We start from the raw sequence: 20,037 nt of genomic DNA on the forward strand, positions 1-20,037 counted from the left end.
CCCCATCCTCTCCTTCCACACTTTCTCCCTGCTTGATGTTTATATCAGGCTTCTCTACGGACAAAGAAAACCATCCTTTCCAATTCTCTAAACTGTTGGCTTCTTTAGGTCTCGTCTTTATGCCTGGAACCATCCAGATGAAATCCACCGACATACTGTATAGGTTGCAGATGTCTAAGGCCAAGGCTATCATTGCTGGGGATGAAGTCATCCAAGAAGTGGACACAGTGGCATCTAAATGCCCTTCTCTGAGAATTAAGTTACTGGTGTCTGAGAAAAGCTGGGATGGGTGGCTGAACTTCAAGAAACTATTAAAGTGAGTATCTACATGTCTCAGCCTGGGTTTTAACTAAAACTGGAAACAGAGCCAAGCACTTAGGTGCAGGTGCTTTATTGAGGAGGTGCAGGAAGCAGAGCATGGGACTAGGAAGAGTGAAGCTGGGAAGAAATAAAAGCTAGTGCAAGAGTTTGTTTGTTTTTTTTTTTTTTTCTTCAAGTCATTGCAAGGACTAAATAGGGCTTGATCTCCCTGGACCTTCTGAGCAGCACATATAATGCCTCCCAGGATTGTCCTCTAAAGGACTGAAAAGCACTGAGCCATCAGCATCTGACCCCCACAGGTTGAGGGTTGCCCTGGGGGTGTTATTGCCTCCACACGCTGGGCTGCACACTCATGCATGAAAAGTGGCTCAGAGTTCCATGCTATGGTAAAACAGAGAAACTATGGGGCACAAAGTGAATCACTTGTGGTGCACACTGGAAACAACATGGTGTTAACACCAAGTGGGTTGAAACCCACCCAGAACTATTCACTGGAACTATGACTCAAATCAGGGGTGAGGCCAAGGTCATGAGGGAAAACCCAAGAGATGGCTGATACACTGAGTTTCTAGACTCTTCTTCCCACCTTCTGTATCTCTAACAGAGGTTGATGAAGGGCAGAGTCTCTCCATGTGTCCTTCCAAAAGTTGATAGCATGATTGGCTGGATTAATGATTTTCTCTGTCACATGTCTGAAATCTGAAATCCCTCTATGAGGGGCACATATGATTGGAAACTTGAAGGGATAACTTCAGCTTTTCCTTTTTAATGCCATAGTCTTTAAGGTAGATGTCATAGAAATAAATAACATGATGCCTGCTTTTTCTTTTTAGATGGATTCTCACTCTGTTGCCCAGGCTAGAGTGCAGTAGCACGATCTCAGCTCACTGAAAGCTACGCCTCCCGGGTTCATGCCATTCTCCTGCCTCAGTCTCCTGAGTAGCTGGGACTACAGGCGCCCACCACCACGCCCGGCTAATTTTTTGTATTTTTAGTAGAGATGGGGTTTCACCATGTTAGCCAGGATGGTCTCGATCTCCTGACCTCGTGATCTGCCTGTCTTGGCCTCCCAAAGTGCTAGGATTACAGGCGTTAGCCTCCATGCCCGGCCAATGCCTGCTTTCAAAGGCTCAAAATCAGGACACTGGAGATGTCCAAGAGATGTGTAGGTGCTTCCAGGGAATAGAAGAGAGTGCCAAGAAAGTACTTGGAAAACTCATATTAATTCCACACCTCCGTCCACTTGGTGTCATGCCAGGGCTCTTCACAACAATTAGATTAGCATTTATTGAGTTCTTGCTAAGCAAGTTGCTCATTTCTTTGGTGGTAGAGTTAACTTTCTCAGTAACTCTATTAGACTTGATCTCACTTTTTGCAGATATAAAGTGAGACACAGGGAAGTTAAATAACTAGTTTAGGGTTGCATTGATAACAAAGTGCCAAATTTGAGTGGTTTTCAAACCCAACTCTGATTGACTCAGACTCCCATGATATTAATCACTCAGCAGCCTCTCTTCTGAGGTGGTTCGATCAACTTGCTTTTTTCAGCACAGTGGGTGGTGGGAAAAGATGGGTCACTGTGATATCTGGTGTCCAGGCTAGATCTGAGAAAATGACAATCTCTGTCTCTGTCAGCGAGGCATCCACCACTCATCGATGTGTAGAGACTGGAAGCCATGAAACAGTTGCCATCTACTTCACTAGTGGGACCAGTGGGCTTCCCAAGATGGCAGAACATTCCCACTCAAGCCTGGGTCTCAAGGCCAAGATGGATGCTGGGTAAGCTGAGCTCTCTCTCTCTACAGAGAATTGTATGACGAGGCATGAAGACTTTTCTGAGTTCAAATCCAGTGCTCCTAGGCTGGGCTACCACCTTGTGGTTCTGAGAAAGAAAATTCAGAAGGAAAGCTAAAGAGGACATGGCTTCACGTGCTGGGTATCCAGTGATCTCCAATGGGACACATCTTTTAGATAACACAGGGTCTCAAAACTTCTTCCAGGTGTTGAGCCATATGCCTAGCAGGGTGAATAATTAGCAAAAGGCTTACATGCATTTCCCCAGACTGATCTCTATGTTGTTGTTTGGGGTGCTGGCAATTTGCTTTGATACTGTCCACGTTCCAAGAGGGCAGTTTTTGTCAGCGGCAAATTACTTTGCAAATTCATTGAAGTGGAAGATATAATTGGATAAATTTGTGAACAAAGATCTCAGGATTTCTGGGTCACAGACCTCATAGTTGGGGATTTTTTTTTTCCACTGCTACATTAATCCCATTTGTGGAATCATGAAACACTGTGCCAAGGTCTTCACACAGTGATATCTATAAATCATCAGAATTTTTTTAGTAGATCCCTCCTTCCATGTTAATTTTATTATTAGAATGGGAAAATATAATAATGCAAAAAATGGAAAGTATAAATGTTCCATCTATGAGACCATAGTGACAGCAAATTAAATAAGTTAATAAAAATTATACAATAGAAGAGCTGCAGTAAAACGCAGTTTCTAAAAGATAGGGGATAGGGGATAAATTACTTAAATGTAACTAAAATATGAAATTCCTCTTCCCCCCAAAAATTTGGTAGTGATCTCATTTTTCACAGATATAAAGTGAGACTTAGAGAAGTCTTATACTATGACCTAATTTCCCTGCAGAGCTGAAAGCATTAATCATCTTCAGGAAAGAAGATACACTATGGCAGTTCCCAGTCACAAGAAAGTTGTTCATGTCTAGCCTAAATCATTCTTGCTTTAAGAAAGGTCTAAACCTTTTATTCTGCCCTGAAGAGAGAAAAGTGATAAGTTTACTTAGTGCAAGACCATCAGCTGTACGGGCAATTCGCAGTACTTGAAGAAAAGAGAAGCAAAGTTCTATTCAGCCAAACTTGAACCTGGCAAGGCATCTGTTAGAATATTTGTCATGCAGATGCCTTGTGTTAGTAGAATTTTCCTGGGTGGTTACCACATGCATGCCACAAACTGTACTAAGTTTTAGAGGTAAAATGAGAATGAGACCCAATTATATATTAAGTCATGTCAACTGGGGTCCCACCTTCTGAACATTCATCTCCTGTTGATGCAGGATGTGTGGATAGAACACCTTTTCTTCCCCCTTCCTACTTATACTTAGACATATGCCTATAAACCCGCAGGCAGATACACACACACCTCTGCGCACACACCTCTCTTTCCTCCCCTACACCTTAGTGTCCCACACATCCTAAGGTCAGCATGCACCCACCTATATGTACATGTGTTTTGTCTGTATTTTCAGTTGGACAGGCCTGCAAGGCTCTGATATAATGTGGACCATATCAGACACAGGTTGGATACTGAACATTATAACCTCACTTTTGGAAACTTGGACAGTAGGAGCATGCACATTTGTTCATCTCTTGCCAACGTTTGACCCACTGATTATTCTAAAGGTAAGAGAGGATCCTGTTCGCACCAGTTATTCAGAGTGAGCCCGAGGTTTGCACACTTCAATTTATTGTAGTTTGTTTCAACTTATTTAATTTTTGCTAAACCCCTGCCATGTGGTGAACAGTGTTCAGTAAGCAAGATGGAAATGATCCCTGACCTCGTGGAGTTCATGGTCTAGGGAAGGAGACAGACACATATATAGATGAAAGCAGTATGTTCAGGAGAAAGACATTGTAGGTCATTTGTTCACTCAACAACTGCAATGGGCTCATCCGCTGGTGTCACCTATCAGATAGATGCTGATGAACCACATGTAAAAGGGAAAGCTGGAGTATTGGAGAGGATGCCATCTCCCTCTCTGTGTGTGTGTGTGTGTGTGTGTGCGTGTGTGTGTGTGAGTGCACATTTCATTTCCTTTTTTATTTGCAGCATAAAACACAAACTGAAGGTAGAGTACATAGAGTGCCACCATCCTAAGTGTACAGTTTGAAAATAATTTACCTATATTAAGATACTGTCTCAGTCAGCTTGGGCTACTATAACAGAATACCATAGTCTAGGTGGCTTAAATAACAGACATTTACTTATTATAGCTCTGGAGGCTGTAAGTCTGAGATCAGGGTGCCAGCATAATTGGATTCCTGGGGAGCCCCTCTTTCTGGCTTGCTATGGCTGCCTTATTGCTGTATTCTCACATGGTTGAGAAAGACAGTGCTGGTATCTCTTCCTTTTTAAAAATAAAGACATTCATGCTCTCATTGGGGCACCTGTTTCATTACCTTGTATAATTACCCCTAAAAGCCCCGCCTCCAAATACCATCAAGTTGAGAGTTAGAGCTTTAATATAGGGATTTAGGTGGGGATACAGCATCCAATTCATATCAGATACCCATGTAAACACCACTAGATCAAGACATGAAATATTCCCACCACTGCAGGTGTTCATACTCCTTCTCTGACAGTGTCTACACCCTATAACTTAATCATTCGTTTGATCTCTATCACCATAGATTAATTTTATCTCTTCTTGCATTTCATGTAAATGGAACCACATTATATATAATCTTTTGCATTTGGCTTCTTTTACTCAAAATATTCTCTGTGAGGTTAGTCCATGTGTTGCGTGTATCAGATGTTTGTTCTTTAACTGGCTGCGTAGTATTCCATTCTGTGAATCTATCAAAAATTTCCCCCATCCTATTGTTAATGAACATTGGGTTATTTCCAATTTAAGATGATTTTCTAGAAGCAACTCAGAAGAATAAATGGAATTTTTTCCTATAGAACTTGATGGTACAGCCATTAGGTAAGACCCACAAACTGCAGCTATGCATTATCCTGTAGCAACAAAGCAATAAAAATGACCTCATTTTGCTTACAAAGATACACCCTATGTTGGACTCTTTGATAGAGGGGTTGGGTTATTTCCCTGCCATGCCCCCAGATCTCTGATGGCCCATCCAGACATCTATTTGGCTGCAACAAAGATTCAAGCTAAGGCATAGATGACATCTTCAAAAGTCAAAAAGTCAGGTGTGGTCTGAATTTTCTTAGAAAATTATCTTCAAATGATACTGTCATTCTCTGTTTTAAATAAATTCTTACTCTGTGTCCTTCCCAAAAGGATTTGAACCGGCTCTTATTAAGTTCTACCATTAAAAAAAAAAAAAATGAAAACAGAAGCAAAATTATAAAGTCCATTAGGAAAATATAAGTTGGAGGTGTAGGGGGGGAAAGACTAAGGAAATTAAGGAGAAATATAGCAAATGAGTATGTAGTTGCAAGTTGAGCTTCTAGTAAGGCAAAGCAATAAGGAATATGGCGTCATTTTCGTAGCTTATATCTGTTTACCAAGAGCATCTGAAGGAAATGATTGCATGATATTCACATTTGCCATTTTTTCTAGACATTTTGCTTAAACCATTGCCATAGTTTGAATATTTGTGCCCTCCAAAACTCATGATGAAACCTGTAAACCAAAAATAAAATCCTAAGGCCTCGCCACCCCCAACCATCTGAATGACCTTCCTCCTCAGCCAGGGTTCTTTTAAAAATTTAACCTAAGAGACTGTTTCAGGCCATGACAGGAAGTGAGAGTGGGACATGCCTCATTATACCTCTCTGGTATTAACAGCAATACAGATTTCAAGTCTGATTTAAAAAAAAAAAAAAACCCATTTTACAACCTATTCTCTCTAATGCCTAGTGCCAGTACCTAAAAGCTTCCTCTGCAAATAAGAACTTGGGTCTCCATAATTCTTTATTTTAACCAAGGCATTCCTTTCTATTGATCCCAGGTCTTTAGATAAACTCAACCAATTGTCAATCGGAAAAAATTTAAATCTACCTATAAGCTGGAAGACCCCGCTTCAAGTTGTCCCACCCTTCTGGGCCAAACCAATGTATTTTTTAAATGTGCTTGATTGAAGTCTCATGTCTCCCTAAAATGTATAAAACCAAGGTGCACCCTGACAACCTTGGGCACGTGTTCTCAGAACCTCCTGAGGGCTGTGTCACGGCCATGGTCACTCATGTTTGGCTCAGAATAAATCTTTTCAAATATTTTACAGAGTTTGGCACCTTTCATCAACAAACTCAATCCCCAGTGGCACAGTATTAAGAGGTGGGGCCTTTAAGAGATGATTGGGTCTCATGAGGGATTAATGGATTAATGGGTTATCAAGTTAGTGGGTTAGTTTTGAAGAGTAGGTCTGTTATATAAAAAGCCAGTTTTGCTCTGTCTCATGAGCCCCTTTGCCATGTGATGCCCTGAGTCCCCATCAGCAAGAAGGCTCTCACCAAGGTCAAGGCTTCTTGACCTTGGACTCTCCAGCCCCTAGAATTGCAAGAAATAAATTTCTTTTCTTCATAAATTACTCAGTCTTGGGTACTCAGTTATAGCAACAGAAAACAGACTAAGACAATACTCTATTATATTCTTCATAAAGAAAAGCATGGGATGGAGATGGTATTATATTACAGGAATACATGCTGCAAATAATGATCCCACTACTTGCTGACTAGGTGACCTTGGAGCAGCTACTTAACCTTGTACATCATGGGTTTCCCCTCTGAATCATGAGGATGATAGTACACACTCTATGAGGTTATTGTGAAAATTAAATGACATAACACAGAACATGGCAAGTATTCAGTACTAGGTCTTTTTGTAGCACTTGTTTTGAAATGTCTATAGATATAAATGTCTAATGTCTTTAGCTTTTCAAAGACCTTTTATAGCTAAAATATATCCCAAAACTATTTTCGGGAAAATAACGTTGGAAACAAACTATTATAAAGTTGGCTACAGAAGATTAAGGGACTTAACCAAGACAGCTGCTGTGCTCAGGCAGCTGATCTTCCCTTAGTTGCTAGGGGGTGATATACTCCTAGGGTTGTGTTAATGAGGGCAAGTCTTAAACTGGCAGGAACAGACATCCAGGATTTGACAAAAAGGTTTCAAAATAGTCTTAGGCTTTCTCACTACCATAATATGTATTCGTTTCCCTGTTATTTGTGTTTTCAGGGTGCGTAAGAATTGTGGGGCTCATTTGACCTGAAACAGACATAGTAAACAAGCTAGCATTTTAATCCAGACCTCTATAACTCCATAGCTCACAACTGTATCCACTGTGCATAGCCATAAGTTGGCATCTGACCTGGTGACCAATGTCTCACCTGGCTCTCTTCTTCTAGACACTCTCCAGCTACCCAATCAAGAGCATGATTGGTGCCCCCCTTGTTTACCGGATGTTGCTACAGCAGGATCTTTCCAGGTGATGGGACTTTGAGGATTGGTAAGAGAGTCTGGCCCCGTCCCCCTGACTCCCTCACATACATGCATGCCTATCTATCTGAATCTCTTGCACACAGATAACCCCATGAAGCCATTTGCATCATCAAAGCACCCAGAAACCAAGTCTAGGCCTGGGTGGACTTTGGTTCCAGGGAGGCTGAGGGGAAACTCTTATTTCTCTTCTTCAGTTACAAGTTCCCCCATCTACAGAACTGCCTCAGTGGAGGGGATTCCCTTCTTCCAGAAATTCTGGAGAACTGGAGGGCCCAGACTGGACTGGACATCCGAGAATTCTATGGCCAGACAGAAACGGTACCTGTTCCCAGGGGAACCATGGGCTGGATGCACTTTTTGGGCTTCAAAAGTCTCTTTGACAATAAAAAATGTTAGCCACCATTTATCATTCATTTATTTGAGAAATATTTATTGAGCCTCCATGAAGGGACAGGTACTGGGTATTGAAAATTCAGCACAGAACAAAACAGGCAAAGCTCCTGTTTTCTGGGAGATTACATTCCAGTGAGATTTGGGGAGAGAGACAATAAAGTAAGAACTATCTAGCACGGCAGGTGGTGAGAAATGCGATGGAAAAAGTAAAGTAGATGAGATGGGGTGAGAAGTTGGTAAATCAGATATGGTAGTCAGAAAGTTCCTCTGTGATAGGAAAACATTTTAGCAGAGACCAAAGTTTATCAAACATGTCAAGCACTGTACAAAGCTGCTTAGACTGAAGTGAGGAATGGGAAGAAGAACCCACCATGACTTTACTGCACTTCCTGAGATATCTTCTTGGAACTCTTGAGGTCTCATGTGCACAATATGAATTTATACTATTCTATACTGTTTTATTTATCCAAACTACATGGGGACTACTTTCCCTCAACTCTTTCTCTCCTTTTTCCAGTGCCTCTTACTTGTAACTCTCAGCACTTCTTGCCTTTTCCTCTCCACTCTCTTACCCTGCATCCTTCTTTGGCTAATGAGTACCCTTGGAAGAACTTCTGCAGAGGGTTGATGGCAGCTCTGTGGTATGAAAGAGCTAGGAAGAGTTCTGCAAATACGAATAAGGACAATGGAGTTGTGGCAAGCATACCCTGGCAGGGGCCTCCAACCATTCAGAGGAGGACATGTTTAGGATATGCTTACAAGGACACTCAGACTCCCATGATCTTAATCACTCAGCAGCCTCTCTTCTGAGGTGGGTCGATCAACTTGCCCTTTTCAGCACAGTGGGTGGTGGGAAAAGATGGATCACTGTGATATCTGGTGTCCAGGCTAGATCTGAGAAAATGACAATCTGTGTCTCTGTCAGTGAGGCATCCACCACTCATCTCTTATTCTGTTGGGAACGTTCATTTCAGGGTTCAAGCAGAACTGGTGCTGCCATGGGACATAATTTAAAAAGTATATTTTACTGCTTGAGGAAATGGATACCTCATTCTTCATGATGTGATTATTTCAAATTGCATGCCTGTATCAAAGCATCTCATATATCCCATAAATATATACACCTATGTACCCATGAAAATTCAAAATAAAAACAAAAGTCAGTATATTTCAGGCCTTACAGATTGCATATTGGTGATTCCATATAGTTTGAAAGGACTTTGGGTATCCATAGTGTCATATAAAAATGTGGCTCCCCCTAAAAGAGATTATAATGTGACTGTTAGGTCCTCTTCCTGGGGAGTGGTAGTTGGGTTGCTTACTGAACAAACAATTTGGCAAAGCCCCTAGGATTGTGGTTCCAGCAATGGGGAGACAGCCAGGGAATGAGGAGCGGGACGAGCCCCCAAGTGTAGGCCAAGTTCAGGACCTGCTCTACAGAAACTTTTTCTTTTTGTATGACCTTGTACCTCCTCCTGAGGTTTGCTGATCTGTCTGCTTCTTTCCACAGGGATTAACTTGCGTAGTTTCCAAGACGATGAAAATCAAACCAGGATACATGGGAATAGCTGCTCCCCATTATGATGTACAGGTTTGCTCGGGACACTAAGGAGGGAGGAAGTTAGGGGAAACACTGATTTTCAGTAATTTATGTATTCCATTGTTTACTGAGTCAAAATAATAGAAAGTACCGATATTAAGATAACATAAGGAAAAAGAGAGGGAGGGAGGGAGGTTAGGGGGAAGGAGAGAGTGAGGGAAGGAAGGAGGAAAAGGGGAAATCATTTATATTGTTACCATCCAGAAGGACCCACTTTGAATATCTAGCAAATTAGCTAGACAGTACGCAAGTATATATGCTTTAAAAACAAAACTAGGGGTGAATCCTGACATAACATTTTGTAACTTGCTTTTATCATTTAACAATTTAGGTAAAGATCTTTTCCGTTCAATTAATGCCAATCTACAGCATGATTTTTAATGATGATATAGTAGTAAATAGTAGGTATCCACTGCTATTTATGCCTTTTATTGGACCAAGGGATGATGTCCCAGTTTTCACTAGTAAAAATACACTATAATGAATGCGTTGTAGCTAAAGTTTTATTGTTTTTGGAGAACTAGAATTTGTGTTTGTGTATCTGTGTTATGTGTATAGTTTTGTATATCTAAAGTGTAACTTAGACTCTATTCAGTGTCATATCCAGTTACTTGCCATGATATTCACTATCATAACCATTTGCTAAGCCCCTTTCTTAGTATCTTATTTCATTCGTATAAAAATCCTGTGAAATAAGCTGTCAGTATCTGTTTTATGGGTGAAAACACTGAAGCACAGAGTTTAAGTAGTTCAAAGTCAGCTAGTAAGGTAGCAGAGTAAATGTGAGTTTTGATCTACCTGATTTCTAAGTCCACAGGTGAGGTAGGTCTCAAAGATAAGGGGAGGCTATTATTTTATCTGAGCTCCTAAAGCCAAAAGCATCTCCCAGACTCATCTGGGCCAGTCTCAATAAAAGGATTCACCTAAATTATTCCAGGCAGATGGATCAGAGATCTGAGTTTAAGGCTCTTGGGTTCCCTTGGTTTCTGGTTGTTGTTTTCATTCTCCATTAGAGCAAGAGGGTCTTTCATTTGACCAACTCAGTAATCTCATGCTACCATTGAAGCTATCTCCTGCTCTGTGCATCATTCTTCCAACCTGCTTCTTTCTCCAGGTCATAGATGATAAGGGCAACGTCCTACCCCCTGGCACAGAAGGAGACATTGGCATCAGGGTCAAACCCATCAAGCCTATAGGCATCTTCTCTGGCTATGTGGTGAGAAACTGTGCTCCTCCTCCTCTGTTCCTCAGTGAGGATGGGGAGCACTAAATGGGGTGAGGGAGGCCAAATGTTCTGAAACTTCCAAGAGGCATTAGATGTGAAGACAAAGAGTGTCCAGTTTTCAAGAATATATGCTTTGCCAGTGGAAGAAAAGACCGTCTATTCAGCCTTGCCTTCCTCAGCCTATCTCTGTGACCTCATTGGAAGACTTATTTTTCTTCAATTAGCCCTCAGACTTCTCAAGAACTCTCTGTTTCATGCCCAAAATATTATTGACCCTGAACTCTACACAGCACCATTCCCCCAAGGGCAGCCTTGCCCCCTCCCATAGGTATCAACCCCATGCTCTATGCCATTGATCTTCTTTAGAGCCTGCCAGGCACTTTACATTGAGACTTTGCCATCCAGCTGGAGGAATCCCTATCTTCAGATCTTGGGAAGGTAAAGACAGATAATCCTTGAATCCGGCCACCTCACTTGACAGGTGAGGATGTTGGAGCCAGAGATTACAAGACTTGCTCAAGCTCACAACCATTAGAAAGTGGACAGAGAAGACCCCAAGGGCATGCCTTCTGATCCCTGAGATAATTCATTAATAAAATAAATAAATAATAAATCAAATAATAGTAGTTTCCACCACTTATTGAATGCATACCATGAGGCAAGCATTGTCCTATAAACACTTTAATCTGTAAACTTTAAACTTGTTTAATCCTCCCAGCCACCCTATAAAGTTTTTGGACTCAGCTTGCTCAAGTTCAAAACCCTGTACTGCGTGATCTTAGGCAAGTTACTTATCTGTCATGTCTCAGTTTCCTCATCTGTAAGTTTTGTGTTGTGAGTGTGTTCAATAAAATACTTGTTGTAGATGTGAATGATTATTCCTATTTTACAAATGAGGAAAACTGAGCCTCAGAGATCAGGGCAGGGCCACACTGTTCCCTTCTCCAAGCATTTCCTATGTGCAGTCCCACTCTATTCTCAAATGCCAGTGAAGTACTAAGTCATGGGCTTCTCCCCATTTGACAGAAAGGGAAACAGACTCAGAAGTATCTGTTGGGCAGACTTCTGAGGCCACAGAGGCTCCATGTGGCCATAAGAAAGTCGAGCCAGTGGCCAAGAAACCTGGCTTCTGGTCTCAATTCTACCTTCTGTCATGGCTGTTTAGCTTCAGACGAGCCTCTTGGTGTCTCTGATCATTAACATCCCTCTATTCCCAATGATGGAGTGAGGCTAAGAATTCTTTATGCCACCATATCATCCAGTAACTGAATCTCCAGTCTGGAACCCATGCCCCCATACCAGAGTCATATACGAAGATGCCCTGACAAGGGATAAAGCTCAAGCCTTTTCGTTACTCATAAGCAAGTGCCTCAGCTTAATAGAGGGATCCAGCCATTGTAGAAACATGCACATTAGCCAGGGTCCCGGGGGCTTCCCGGCTAATGTCCCTAGAACTTTCAAATTTAACAAAGAAGCCAAGAAAAGTACCTAATCAAAACGATAGTTTTGAGTGGTGCCATGGAGTGAGCAGAGATTAGGATATCTGTGAAAGGGGAGATGGAAACAACTGGGGGAAATGCCCTAAGCCTGGATGAACGAATATATCAATAATATCCATCAGACTGGACCTAGAGGAGTAGCTGAGAGACCCTGAGTGGAATAACTTCAATAAATGGGAAAGATCCAGTTCTACCTGCAGCCTAGGGTTGGCTGGTTCAGGGCACGTCTGCCATGGTCAAGTTATACACTGCACACCTGCAGTTTTAATAAGACTTATGACATCCGTTCATGGCAGCCCCAGGGTAGGGGATTTAGGCTTTGCAGGCACAATCACTCTGTCTTTCTGTGGTCACCAGGACAATCCCGAGAAGACAGCAGCCAACATTCGAGGGGACTTTTGGCTCCTTGGAGATCGGGGAATCAAAGATGAAGATGGATATTTCCAGTTTATGGGACGGGCAGATGATATTATTAACTCCAGCGGGTGAGCTTGGTTTCTGGACTGGGAGGGGAAATTTGGGTCTTTACTCTGGCTGGTTCCAGACTTCTGGGATGGCCTAGAGGTTGGGTGTCCAGTCTTCTCTGAAGGACAGGTTCTTCTGCAGGTACCGGATTGGACCTTCAGAGGTAGAGAACGCGCTGATGGAGCACCCTGCTGTGGTTGAGACGGCTGTAATCAGCAGCCCAGACCCCGTCCGAGGAGAGGTGATGGGGAAGCAGCAGTCTGGGGGTGAACAGATATCAACACAAGGGCAGTGTAGTATGATGGTTTAAGAACAGGGACTGTGGGGCTAAACACTCTGAGACCCAATCTTGGCCCTGCCACTTACTAGCTATGTGACCTTGGGCAAGCTACTTGGCCTCTCTGTTTCTCAGTTTCCCCATTTGTAAGATGAGGGATTGTTATGAGGGTTAAATGTGCTAATATTTGTAAAGTATAGTGATTTCTCAAAAAACTAAACAGAACTACCATACGATCCAGCAAACCCACTACTGGGTATTTATCCAAAGGAAAATAAATCAGCATATCAAAAAGATGTCTACAATCCCATGTTAATTGCAGTACTATTCACAATACAAAGATATGGGATCAACCTAAGTATCCAATGAACGAATGGATAAATAATATGTGGTATATATACACAATGGAATGCTATTTGGCATTAAAAAAGGGTGAAGTCATGTCATCTGCAGCAACATGGAGAGAACTGGAGGTCATTATGTTAAGTGAAGTAAGCCAGGCACAGAAAGATAAATATCACGTTTGCACTCATAAGTGAGAGCTAAAATAGTTGATCTCATGGAGATAAAGAGTAGAGTGATAGATACCGGAGGCTGAGAAGGGTGTGTGGGTGGCGAAGTGGGGGATGAGGAGAGGTGGGTGAATGGGTATAAACATACAGTTAGATGGATGCAATAAGTTCGAATGTTCAATAGTAGAGTAGGGTGACTATAGTTAACAACCACGTACTGTATATTTCAAAATAGCTAGAAGAGAGGACTTGAAATGTTCTCAACACATACAAATTATAAATACTCAAGGTGATGGACACCCCAAGTATCCTAATTTGATAATTACAATATATGCATGTAACAAAATATCACTTGTACCCAATACATATGTACAAATATTATGAATCGATAAAAATTTTTAGAAAGTAAAGCACTTGGTTGGGAGGCCGAGGCGGATGGATCATGAGGTCAAGAGTCCAAGACCAGCCTGGTCAAGATGGTGAAATCCTGTCTCTACTAAAAATACAAAAATTAGCCTGGCACAGTGGCAGGCACCTGTAAACCCAGCTACTCAGGAGGCTGAGGCAGGAGAATAGCATGAACCTGGGAGGCGGAGCTTGCAGTGAGCTGAGATCGCGCCATTGCACTCCAGCCCTGGCGACAGAGTGAGACTCTGTCTCAAAAAAAAAAAAAAAAAAAAAAACTTGAAGTGCTTGGAACAAGGCCTAGCACATAGTAAGTACCATATAATGTCTATTTTGATGAGGCTGGAAGGAGTCTATCCTGCTGTTTGGTGTTTGAATCAGACTCTGATTCCTGACCAGAAGAACAGAGGAGGGATTTGAGCCAAAGGATAACGCCCCTGTGCCACAGGGTTCGCAGTGAAAATAAAGGGAAAAAGAAAGACCCCTATAAAGCCAGGGTTATAGAAATAGGCTCAGATGGGGTCTAGTGGACTTTGATGTGTGTGTAGGAAAATATTAAGGTGGGATGTGTGGATCAGTGTCCTAGGACATTCCCACAGGGTGTAAGCCTGGCACTATCACACCTCCGGTACCTACAGAACACATCGCACAGAAAATGATGGGAACCACTGAGCACTGAGGCCAAAGGGGGATCCTCTGCTGAGAAAACCCTGTGTGTCCAGCTCTGAGCCAGCCCTGCTGTACAGGATTTCATTTTATTTACCATAAGTTAAATATGGCAGTTTTATACCCATTTTATAGATGGGAACACTGAAGTTTGGAGAAGTTAACACATGGTTTAGGGTTATGGTTTTCAGTCTATTTTTCTCTTTTCTCCCCCTGTATCTTCTTTCTCCTCATCTGTCTCTATTGTCCTTGGAGTGTGAGGCGAGCCTGGTCTCAATCTATTGTCCACCTGCTCCTCCAATAAACAACTTCAGAGAGAGCTGGAACCTCATTCCTGTCCCCAGTTTCTCCCTTTCCCTTGACCTGGATCACTGGGGATGCAAATGAGGAGATACAAGGGTGATGGAAGTCTTAATGCCAATTTCACATTATTCCAGGAGATGACTACACACTCTAATCCCTTCTCTCTTGGCCCTCATCTTTTTTGCAGGTGGTGAAAGCATTTGTGGTCCTGGCCTCGCAATTCCTGTCCCATGACCCAGAACAGCTCACCAAGGAGCTGCAGCAGCATGTGAAGTCAGTGACAGCCCCATACAAGTACCCAAGAAAGGTAAGGCCTTTGAGATCCCAAGTCACTCAAACTTGAGAAATAGATTGTTTTCCTGTTATATTTATCTTCTTCAGGAGAAGGACAGCCCTCTAATTTTAAAAAGTCTTCCTGGGCCAGGTGCGGTGGCTCACGCCTGTAATCCCAGCACTTGGGGAGGCCGAGGCGGGTGGATCACTTGAGGTCAGGAGTTTAAGACTAGCCTGGCCAACATGGTGAAACCCCGTCTCTACTCAAAAAAGCCAGGCATAGCGGCATGCGCCTATAATGCCAGCTACTCAGGAGGCTGAGGCACGAGAATCGCTTGAATCTGGGAGGTGGAGGTTACAGTGAGCCGAGATTGTGCCATTGCACTCTAGCCTGGGTGACAGAGTGAGACTCTGTCTCAAAAAAAAAAAAAGTCTTTCTGACTATGATCAAGAAAGCCCAGGAAGACAATCTAGCAACTATCTTGATGCTTGAAAAATGACCTCAGCTTTTGACTCACTCTGAATTAAAAGCAGAGGGTGAAGTTGCACTGTGACTTAGTCTCAATGGGAACCCCAGCCAATCCCATGGGAGTTCTGAAGCTAGCATAACCTTTCAGTGTTGTCCTAAGGCAAGGTGAGGAAGGGAAGGGGGTCTTTACAGTCACAGGTGGATCAAGTATGGATGTAGGCTGCCCTGGGAAGGAGCGTGACCTTGGACAAGACAGCTGTCTTTGGCTGAGGCAATTCCCACAGGGGTCTGGCAGTGGGGTGGGAGTTCTTTGTCCCTGGAGGGGGATCTCAGCTGCATATCAGAGTCCACTAGGTGGACTTGCAGCCTCTGAGAGTGAGGCAGCACAGCACAGTCTCAGGAATCAGACTGTTGGATTCAACATTCACCTCCACCACTTACTCAATAACCTCTGTGTTCCTCAGTTTCCTTATTTGCAAAATGAGAATTATGCTGTTACCCCTTCACACGTCGTTAAGGATGAGTTAATTTAAGAAGGCATCACTTAGAAGAGTAGCTAGCACATAATAAGCATTTAATAAGTATTTACAAAGGAGGTTAGAAATCCAGGCACACCAAAATTATTATGAACGTTTAAGTATAACTGAATATTGTAGAAGGCTGAGTCAAGGAGTCCTATCACACAGTGTGCAGTGTCTTACTCAAATATCTTACTAGATGTGTCTCTTTCCGCAAGTATCTCCTCTAGAATTCTCAAGGCAACAGGTTATTTCCACCTTCCGCCTCCTTCCACCAACTACATCCAGTCCCTTCTGCTTCTCTCTTCATGACAAGCAGAGTAGCTTACTTCTTAGCATTAAATACGGTTACCTCCTGTGGTTTTCATCCACTCTCTATCTACCCTTCGGGGCACAAATAGTAAATATTTTAGGCTATATGTTCTTTGTTGCAACTACTCAACTTTGCCCATGCAGAGTTAAAGGTTGATGGTTTCTAAATGAATGGATATGACTGTTTCAATTAAACTTTATTGATAAAAACAGGACATGGGCTGTATTTTGCCTGCAGGTCATAGTTTGCTGACCTCTGCTCCATTTCATTGTGGTTTGAACAAACCCTTCTCAACAAAGTCAGTCTTCACTTATAGAAGAATTCTTATATCAGCCACTAAGAAGATACTTTTTCCATCTCAGTATCCCTATTATTAAATTAAAGTTAAAAAAGTTAATTTTTATTAAATTCAAGACCATCTGATGCTTAAACCAATGCCAAGGTAATTGAGCCACATCATTGGAAGCCTCAATGAGGCGTCTTCATCATCCATGTCTTCAGCTTTGGGAATATTAGAGATAGAGGATCCTCAACTTCAAACATTCCTTTTAACAAGAGCAAATTGTGAAATTGGAGAGATTTTATAATTTTGCTTAGCGTACATCGATAGGAAATGATTGATATGGAATTCAAAATGAGGTATCCTAATTCTTAGATGTCTTAGATATCTAAAGACCTCAGATTAATCCAGATTAATAACAATGGCTAGTATTTTTCAGTGCTGACTCCATGCCAGTAACTTAGCCTGCATAATTTCCTTTTGTCCACACAATCACCCAATGAAGTTGCTATTATCCTCCAGCTTACTCAGTAGGGAAACTAGTCTTAGCAAAGCCAAGGACCTAGTTAAAGCCAGGTGATTGGTAGAGGAGGAGCTGGGGTCCAGAGAGACTGATGTCAAGGCTCAACTGGCTGACTGCTGTGCCATGTTGTGTCTGTTATGCTGCTCCTCCTCTGTCTGAAAATATGTCAAAGACCTTTATGCCCAATTCTAGCCAACCTCTTATTGTCCTCATCCCAGAGCACTTTCTGAAGCTTCTTATTGCACAGAGGGGCTGCCCTGAAGTGGCTCCAGCCTGAAGGACTTCCCCTCACCCTGTGGCAGTACTGAAAAATGCAACCCACTGTGGTCACAGACAACCCACCCTGGACCAATTTTTTTTTCAACAGATAGAGTTTGTCTTGAACCTGCCCAAGACTTCCACAGGGAAAATTCAACGAACCAAGCTTCGAGACAAGGAGTGGAAGATGTCTGGGAAAGCCCGTGTGCAGTAATACATCTAGGAGGCATTCATTTGGATTCCCCTCTTCTTTCTCTTTCTTTTCCCTTTGGGCCTGTGGCCTTACTGTGAAGATATGATATTCTTTATGAAAGAACATGAATGTAATTTTTGTCTTGCCTTGGTTATTAACACAAAACATTACCATGTTAGATGTTGAAAGAAGAAACGGAAGGAATGAAAGAGAGTGAAAAGGAGAGGGTAACAGAAAAAGAGGAAAGAAAAGTAAGTCAGGGAAATATTAAAGCTGCCAGGGAAAGCAATTGAAAAAGAAATAAAGTATGGAGGAAGGGAGAGAGGAAGCAAGGGAAGGAGGAAGAAAGGAAAGAGAAGATGGAAGGGGAGAAAAGATAGAAGAAAAATAATTGGAGGGAGAATCAGAAAAATAAAGAGAAGAAAGGAAAGAAATAGAGAGAAAGAAGAAAGCAAAAGAACACAAGAAAGAGAGGGAGAAAGGAAGAGGAAAAAAATTTAAAAAATAAAAATAGTAAAAGAAACTGATAAAGAAAAGTAATGGAAGACAGGAAGAATGGAAGAGAGGGAAGAAAAGAGGAAAACATAAATACTCCCACAGATAGACAAAGGCAAGCATAAAACTGGAGCTTGAGAAGGAAATGAAAGGCCGTGGCCCCTTCTTTTACCCTAGGAGAAGACCTCCATACAGGAAGACTTGTGTGTGTGGGGTTGGGACATTAGAATCATCCCCAAGTCACCCCAAACCTTGGAACTCTCAGGGTCAGAGGGGAACCACCATTTATTAAGCATTTGGTATATGCCAGGCACTGACCCAGATGCATGATAAATACCACATTGTTTCACCTCTGTATGGCATCTACAGACCTCAGATCATAGCTGTGAGAACAACGTAAGCACTGCCAAAGTTATCAGCTACCCATACCTTGTTTTTGGTGTTATCTACTCTTCCTAGACTCAAATATTAAAATAATTTTAAAACCAAGATCCTGATAGTAGTCTTCGGGAAAAACAAAGAAAGGCAGGGATGAGGTACGTGTATGCTTCCAACAGCTTGTGAGTTGGGGAATCCATGGAGAGAGAATGGGGAGGTGGTTTTATTGAAGGAACAACAAGCACCTCAATTCCTGGGGCTTCTGGGACACCAGATCTATGGTCCAGGAGATCGAGAGAGGTGAGCACTATGAGGACTTCACCTACAACCCAGAGATGGAGGATGAATGCTCCTAGCAAGTTCAAGTAAGTAGGAGAAGAAAGCAAAGGTTATCTGAGAGCCCATGACTCTTCTTAAGAAGACTTGGTAATAATAACAACAATAGTAATAATAATATTGATCGTTCATCAAGCACTTGCCAAGAGTTAGGCACTATCCCAAGTAAATGCACATATTAATCCTACTTAAGGTTCACAATTACCCTTTGGTTCAGGCACTATTATTTTTTCCATTTTACAAAGGAGGAAATTAAGACTTAGAGAGATTAAATGACAGAGCCAGATTCTAATACAGGCCAAGCTGCATACAACACCTGTGCTTTCAATTTCTATACTCACTCCATCAATTTGCTTGTTTTGGCTTCTGGACCTTGGCAAAGCCGCTCTCTTAATCTGTACTTGTTAGGGTAGACATGCAGTTTATGTAGACATGCTAAAGGGATCTATTGCACTTGGCAGCAAGAATATTAGATAAGTTATTACCAAAACCCAAACAAAAAATAGTTCAATGGAGTAATTATGGGTAGGAGACTGATAGTTGTGAGCTTATCAGTGAGAAGTGAAAAGAAATAGAAATCGCTAATGTAGTTCACTCTTTTAATAAACATGAAGGGGAAAGAACAAAAGAAAAGATACAGAATTAGAGAAGCAACTTGCAAAAGAGGAAGGAAACTGAAAAACTGCTGCAAACTCATTTTTCTCCTACCCAACAGCCACTCCCCACAACCACCTACCTGTACTACACCTTGTTTCTTGCTAAAAGGACTCTAATTTTGGTCAGAATAGCAGGGAGCTCACCACTAGGACATAAATTATGATTGGTCTAAGGCAGTTCTTTTCCAGTTCTTTTCAATTATACCAGAAAGCTTGTTTTGCTATTTCTACACCTTTTCATCCTTTGTGGTAGAGTATATTTGTTATTCAGCAAATATTTAATCTCCATTTACTGCACACCCCACCCCATGGGAAGAAAATCGTTCTCTGTTCCACTGAGGTTGAGCTGGTTTGACAGCTTTTTGGCTACTGGAATGTTTGTGAGCATAACACAAGGGGGCTTTTTAAACATGTGTACATGGTTTGTATTTATCTGTGAGGCATCTGCCGTCTTCACAAGAG

The 20,037-nt window shown here is 42.0% G+C and overlaps 1 protein-coding gene across 1 annotated transcript in view; it reads left to right on the forward strand.

Annotated features, from left to right (window-relative positions):
* LOC105484985 (acyl-coenzyme A synthetase ACSM2B, mitochondrial) overlaps positions 1-17,844 on the forward strand; it is a 34,927-nt gene extending 17,083 nt beyond the window's left edge. The window contains exons 4-14 of the mRNA XM_011747101.3: positions 109-316; positions 1,957-2,100; positions 3,597-3,750; positions 7,445-7,524; positions 7,733-7,856; positions 9,442-9,522; positions 10,646-10,747; positions 12,613-12,740; positions 12,862-12,961; positions 15,071-15,190; positions 17,627-17,844. Of these exons, the coding sequence (XP_011745403.2) occupies positions 109-316; positions 1,957-2,100; positions 3,597-3,750; positions 7,445-7,524; positions 7,733-7,856; positions 9,442-9,522; positions 10,646-10,747; positions 12,613-12,740; positions 12,862-12,961; positions 15,071-15,190; positions 17,627-17,731 (1,346 nt within the window). The 3' untranslated portion in view covers positions 17,732-17,844. The remainder of the gene's footprint in view (positions 1-108; positions 317-1,956; positions 2,101-3,596; positions 3,751-7,444; positions 7,525-7,732; positions 7,857-9,441; positions 9,523-10,645; positions 10,748-12,612; positions 12,741-12,861; positions 12,962-15,070; positions 15,191-17,626) is intronic.
* Positions 17,845-20,037: the final 2,193 nt, after the last annotated feature.

The sequence above is a fragment of the Macaca nemestrina genome, chromosome 18 (genome assembly GCF_043159975.1).
Source record: "Macaca nemestrina isolate mMacNem1 chromosome 18, mMacNem.hap1, whole genome shotgun sequence".
In the NCBI taxonomy this organism is placed as follows: domain Eukaryota; kingdom Metazoa; phylum Chordata; class Mammalia; order Primates; family Cercopithecidae; genus Macaca; species Macaca nemestrina.